The following is a 7,113-nucleotide window of genomic DNA, read 5'->3' on the forward strand; positions in this document are numbered from 1 at the left end:
CTTCTCTTGTCAATCGGCTCTTATAGTCTTCTCTCGTGTGAAAATGAGCTCTAATGTCTCGCTGTGACTATCCTCTAGTCTCTCTCGGTGTGTACACTGAACTCTTATAGGTTTACTGGTGGTGTACAATAGAGTCTCTTAATAGTCTTCCTCGTGGTGTAACACATGACTCTTAATAGTTCCTCTGGTGGTGTACACATGAGCTCTTAATAGTCTTCCTCGGTGGAACACATGAGATCGGTGAGCTCCTTTTCTCTTTTCCTCTGCGCTACCTCTCTCTTCTTTATCTCTTTCTCATTCTCTCCCTGCTTGTTCTCTTCCTTTTTCTTTCTCTCTCTCCATCTCTCTCTGAAATGGTTGTCTTCCCCTCCGTCCACCCATCCCTGGTTCATTGGTGAAAGTGAGGCAGAGGAGTCGACTCCATTTTCATGTCAACAGAGTCTATCAATCAGTTAAGTGAAGAGCAAGAAGGAGGAGGGGAACGAAGAGAAAGACGGGCGGAGAATGGAAGAAGAAGGGAAGCAGAAAGGGAAAAAAGAGACAGAAGGGATGCATGTGTGAAGGAGAGGTATGGAGGGAGTGGAAGTAGTGTCTATAGATAGAAGGCTAGATAATAAAGGAATGTAAACTTGAGAGTGATATTGGCATAGCGACAGTCTCTTTAGTACTGCAACTTCTTACAGATGACAACCCCAGATTGATGGAGGCCCATTCGGCTGCGACGACCCGAGTCCACGAATCTGGTGACTCGTTTGACCAGGTCTTTCTCCACTCGTAATCGAGGAGGCGTTTCGGCTATCGATTCCTGGAATGCTTCAATCCACTCCTCTTTCTCCCTTTCCGACTCGGCGGTGAAGCTGCAACAATATTTATATACTTTTTTTTACACTCACATTATTGATTTTAGGCAGACCAATTAAACAGTACATACAATTTTGTTGGCTTCATGTGGTGGGGATATATGGTTTCTTTACATTGTGGGTGATGTGTATGGGTTGAATAGGTTAAGTGCAATGATGCATATAAACCTGTATTGCTGACGGTATGTATTGGCCAATTAGAGGTGTTGAAGCAAACGGTCGGCCATATTTGTAGTCCTCAGAAAGAGCAGTCCTACATTGGAATGTATAGGGTCTAGAGTATTTCTATTACATTTTTCAAGGTCAAAATTAGAATTATTTAAGTATGTATTTGTTGTAGTGGGGACAGTAACATTCGTACTCTGTAAAATAAAACAAATGTTTTATTTTTATTTTCTGTTCATAAATTAAAAAAATACACATGAAGGTGTCTATAACTGAATGCTGATTGGCACAGCCGTGATATATCAGACCGTATATCATGGGTATGACTAAACATTTACCTTTACTGCTCTAATTACATTGGTAAGCAGTTTACAAATAGTCATAAGGCCTAAACACAAATACATTAGCAAAAATGTCTAAAACACGTTTTTGCTTTGTCATTATGGTGTATTGTCTGTAGATTGATGAGGGAAAAAAACGATTTAATCAATTTTAAGAATATAGGCTGTAATGTAGCAAAATGTGGAAAAAGTCAAGGGGTCTGAATACTTTTGAGGCACTGCATAAACAAAAGTATGTGGAACCCTTAAAATTAGTAGATTTGGCTATTTTCAGTCACAACCCTTTGCTGAGAGGTGTATAAAATCAAACACAGCCCATGCAATCAAACAAACACACACTTGACAGTAGATTGGCCTTACTGAAGAGCTCAGTGACTTTCAAAGTGGCACCGTCAAAGGATGCCACCTATGCCAACAAGTCAGTTTTGTGAAATTTCTGCCCTGCTAGAGCTGCCAACGGTCAGTAAGTGGCTGTTAATTGTGAAGTGGCTGTTATTAGTGAAGTGAAAACGTCTACGGAAGAAACAACGGCTCAGCTGCGAAGTGGTAGGCCAAGCTACACGACGTTCACAGAGTAACCCTTGGTGTAGCTTCAGAGACAGGTATGAATTGGCGAGTGCTAAACATGTAGCACAAGCAGTGGAAACTCCAGTCTCTGGGGCCTGATTGGTGTCACACTTTTTCTCCATCCTAAAGCAAACACAGCTGATTAACCAAACTGCATTCAAACTGAAGATCAATGATTAGGTGAATTATTGGAGTCAGGTGTGTTAGCTGGGGCTGGGGCAAAAATGTGACATCAATCAGGCCCTCGAGGACTGGAATTGCCCACACCTTGGTGTACGCATGTAAAAATTGTCTGTCCTCGGTTACAACACACTAACAAGTTCAAACTGCCTCTGGAAGCAACGTCAGCACAATAACTATTTATCGGGAGCTTCATGAAATGGGTTTCCATGGCCGAGCAGCTGCATAAACCTAACATAACCATGTGCAATGCCAAGCGTCGGCTGGAGTGGTGTAAAGCTCCGCGCATTGGACCTGGAGCAGTTGAAAAGCGTTCTCTGGAGAGATGAATACGCTTCACCATCTGGCAGCACACTGAATCTAGGTTTTGGCAGATGCCAGGAGAACGCTACCTACCCAAATGCATAGGGCAACTGTAAAGTTTGGTGAGGAGGATAAATGGTATGGGGGTTCATGTTTCGGGCTAGGCCTTAGATCAATGAAGGGAAATCTTAGCATACGAATGACACTAGACAATATGTGCTTCAACTTTGTAGCAACAGTTTCAGCAATGACAATGCCCCCGTGCTCCAAGCGAGGTCCATACAGAAAAAGTGATCGGTCTGGAAGAACTTGACTGGCCTGCAAAGAGCCCTGACCACAACCCCATAAAAACCTTTGGGATGAATTGGAATGCCACTGTGACGTTAAACACACCATTTATTAAGTGTGTGTGGGTGTGTGTGTGTGGTGTGGTGTGTGTGTGTGTGTGTGTGTGTGTGTGTGTGTGTGTGTGTGTGTGGTGTGTGTGTGTGCGCACGTAGGGGTATACAGTGGTTCACCTCCTTTGCATTTTTATTATTTTGTTTGCTGTTACAACCTGGAATTAAAATACATTTTGGGGGGTTTGTATCATTTGATTTACACAACATGCTACCACTTTGAAGATGCAAAATATTTTTTATTGTCGAACAAACAAGAAAAACAGAAAAAAAAACATAAAACTTGAGCGTGCATAACCATTCACGCCCCAAAGTCAATACTTTGTAGAGCACCTTTGCCTACAATTACAGCTGCAAGTCTCTTGGGTAGTCTCTATAAGCTTGGCAATCTAGCCACTGGGATTTTTGCCCATTCTTCAAGGCAAAACTGCTCCAGCTCGCTTCAGTGGATGGGTTCTGCAGGTGTACAGTAATCTTTAAGTCACTACCACAGATTCTCAATTGGATTGAGGTCTGGGCTTTGACTAGGCCTTCCAAGCAATGTAAATGTTTCCCCTTACCACTCGAGTGTTGCTTATTAACAGTATGCTTAGGGTCATTGTCCTGCTGGAAGGTGAACCTCCATCCCAGTCTCAAATCTCTGGAAGATTGAAACAGGTTTCCTCAGGAGTTTTCCTGTATTTTAGCGCCATCCATCACTCATTCATTTCTGACGCATTTTCCCAGTCCCTGCTGATGAAAAATTTCCCACAGCATGATGCTGCCACACCATGCTCACTGTGGGGATGGTATTCTCGGGTTGATGAGGTGTTGGGTTTGCTCCAGACATAGCGTTTTCCTTGATGGCCAAAAAAGCTAAATGTTTGTCTCATCTGACAACAGAGTACCTTCTTCCATATGTTTGGGGAGTCTCTACATGTGTTTTGGCAAACACAAATGTGTTTTCTTATTTTTTTCTTTAAGCATTGGCTTTTTTTTGTCCACGTCTCCGTAAAGCCCAGCTCTGTGGAGTGTACGCTTAAGTAGTCTATGGACAGATAATCCAATCTTCGCTGTGGAGCTTTGCAGCTCCTCAGCTCCTTCAGGGTTATCTTTGGTCTCTTTGTTGTCTCTCTGATTAATGCCCTCCTTGCCTGGTCTGTGAGTTTTGGTGGGCGGCCCTCTCTTGGCAGGTTTGTTGTGGTGCCATATTCTGTCATTTTTTTAATGATGGTTTTAATGGTACTCCGTGGGATGTTCAAAGTATCTGATATTTTTTTATAATCCTATCCTGATCTGTAATTCTCCACAACTTTATCAATGACCTGTTTGGAGAGCTCCTTGGTCTTCATGGTGCCTCTTGCTTGGTGGTGCGCCTTGCTTAGTGGTCTTGCAGACTCTGGGGCCTTTCAGAACAGGTGTATATATACTGAGATCATGTGACACTTAGATTGCATACAGGTGGACTTTATTTAACTAATTATGTGACTTCTGAAGGTAATTGTTTGCACCAGATATTATTTAGGAGCTTCATAACAAAGGGGGTGAATATATAAACCACTTTTCCTTTTCTTTTCTCCTCTTTTTTTAACAAGTTATTTTTTTCATTTCACCTCATCAATTTGGACTATATTTTGTGTATGTCCATTACATGAAATCCAAATAAAAAATCTATTTAAATTACAGGTCGTCATTGAAACAAAATAGGAAAAATGCCCAGGGTTGTGAATACTTTTGCAAGGCACTGTAAACAGGTCCTTTGACATCTTCACCAGTGTAATATGAAACACTAACGGAGAACATTGGAATAATATTCTCACATGAGAGGAAGGAAGAGAGAGGAAGGAAGAGAGAGCGAGACAGAGTGGAAAATGAAAAACAAGGAGGGAAGATGAGAACATTGGAGAAAGATGTTGATATGTCAGCCATTAGAGTCTATATAAGTGCATGTGTGCAAAAGAATACATGTCTCACAGTGTACGTGTGTATATTTCAATCTGAGACACACACACACACTCCATATCAGTCATGTTGCTCTTTTTCTACCACTCAGAATCCTTTAGCACACAATCCTTTTCCCTCCGCTTTCACAGAAACACACATTCCTATCCCCCCTGCCACTCTCTCGGGCTGCGAGAGGAAGAGCTCCCCAAATTGGGTGCCTATCAGGGCCTAAAGTGACTGGGAGTCATCCGAGACCGTTGCTACCCTGTCACTTACTCCAGCCACGTCTCACTCATTAGGCTTCTAGCAAGACAGCTACTGAGCGCAGTGCTTCCCCCAAAAGCTTTTCAACATAACTATTACTTTCTCTCACAGGCACGCATAAAAATGCACACATTGCAGCTGCGAGTAGAGCTGCTGAATTGCTCTCTCGCTCTTTTTTTGCTTGCTGCTGGAAAGAAGGAAGGAAGAGAGGGAGGGAGGGAGGATAGGAGATGAGGGAGGAGAGGAGAGAGGAGAGAAGCTGAGATGAAGTTAGTCTGGTGGTTTCCATGGTAACCTCTCTTTCTGTCTCTCCCCCCCCCCCCATCTCCCTCTCCATCCCGCTCTTTCCTGTTGACACAGAGGGTCGGTGGTAGTATATCCCAGAGCAGCAGCAGCAGCAGCAGTTGTTGGGATCGATAGGAGAGCATCTGAACTCAATCAACCTATCTGCTTTCTGCTGAGGGCAATTCCAAAGGGATGACTGTTCCCATCAGGACTTCAACAGCTGCCTCAAAGACCACAGAAGAAGAGGGAGAGTGAACTACTGCCTCATAGACCACAGAAGAAGATGGAGAGTGAACTACTGACTCCAACACCACAGAGGAAGAGGGAGAGTGAACTACTGACTCCAACACCACAGAGGAAGAGGGAGAGTGAATACTCGACTCAACACCAACAGAGGAAGTGGGACGAGTGAACTAACGGACTCCAAGACCACAGAGGAAGAGAATGAACGCGCAAGAGGAGTCGGAGAGTGAAATACTGACTCCAAACCAGAGGAAGAGGGAGAGTGAACTACTGACTCCAACACCACAGAGGAAGAGGGAGAGTGAACTACTGACTCCAACACCACAGAGGAAGTGGGAGAGTGAACTACTGACTCCAACACCACAGAGGAAAAGGGAGAGTGAACTACTGATTCCAACACCACAGAGGAAGAGGGAACTACTGACTCCAACACCACAGAGGAAGAGGGAGAGTGAACTACTGACTCCAACACCCCAGAGAAAGAGACATGTTTGACCTTGGTGCAGACGGGAGGACACGCTCACTTCTCACTATGATTTGGCACAGAGTGAGTCAGTGCATTGTTGTGCCGTAAGCCATCATTACTGCTTCTGTTCAGTGTTCTGCTATTGCTCTATGAATAATCCAAAGAGGCCAGTGCTAGCATAGAGCAACCTGTGCCCTTCCATTAGCCATTACCACGGCAAATTATATACCAATCCAGCACCAACACATGTTCTACAAGTAAAAACCTGAAGTGTTCGGTAACACCGTAACAAACCATTCATCAGGCATTTATAAACCATTCGTAAGGCATTTATAAACCATTCGTAAGGCATTTATAAACCATTTATAAGGCATTTTTAAACCATTCGTAAGGCAATTATAAACCATTCGTAAGGCATTTATAAACCATTCGTAAGGCATTTATAAACCATTCTTAAGGGATTTATAAACCATTCGTAAAGGATTTATAAACCATTCGTAAGGCATTTACAAGCCATTCATGAGGCATTTACAAACCATTCGTAAGACATTTATAAACCATTCATGAGGCATTTACAAACCATTCGTAAGGTATTGATAGTTTACCATTTATTACATCACTACTCCCACATCTGTAACACTGGAGTTTGAGTTTATTTTTACAGGGATAGTGCACATTAATCAACGTTTCAGTAAAAATGATGGTTTTAGCCAGCGGGCTAATTTTCAACCACAGTCCCTGGGCAGGTTATTAAAAACCATTCCAATAACAATACAGAAACACAACGAGCAGTGAGCACATGCAGAGCAACATGGACAAGCACAGGGCAAGCAACACATAGCAGACAGAAGAGCAACACAGGACAAGCAACACGTAGCACGCAGAAAGAGAAAGATAGGACAAGCAACAAGTAGCACGCAGACAGAGCAACAAAGGACAAGCAACAAGTAGCACACAGACAGAGAAAGATAGGACAAGCAACAAGTAGCACGCAGACAGAGAAAGATAGGACAAGCAACAAGCAGACAGTATCACGCAGAAGAGAAAGATAGGACAAGCAACAAGTAGCACGAGACAGAGAAAGATAGGACAAGCAAGTAAGCGACGCAACAGAAGAA

General features: G+C 43.2%; 1 protein-coding gene across 1 annotated transcript in view; it reads right to left on the reverse strand.

Moving 5' to 3' along the window:
* The window catches only part of LOC112071308 (arf-GAP with Rho-GAP domain, ANK repeat and PH domain-containing protein 2-like), a 149,494-nt gene that overhangs the window by 129,516 nt on the left and 12,865 nt on the right, over nucleotides 1-7,113 (reverse strand). Inside the window, 1 exon segment of the mRNA XM_070439339.1 lies at nucleotides 682-857. Within this exon segment, the coding sequence (XP_070295440.1) occupies nucleotides 682-857 (176 nt within the window).

Source organism: Salvelinus sp. IW2-2015, unplaced genomic scaffold, assembly GCF_002910315.2.
Source record: "Salvelinus sp. IW2-2015 unplaced genomic scaffold, ASM291031v2 Un_scaffold1577, whole genome shotgun sequence".
In the NCBI taxonomy this organism is placed as follows: domain Eukaryota; kingdom Metazoa; phylum Chordata; class Actinopteri; order Salmoniformes; family Salmonidae; genus Salvelinus; species Salvelinus sp. IW2-2015.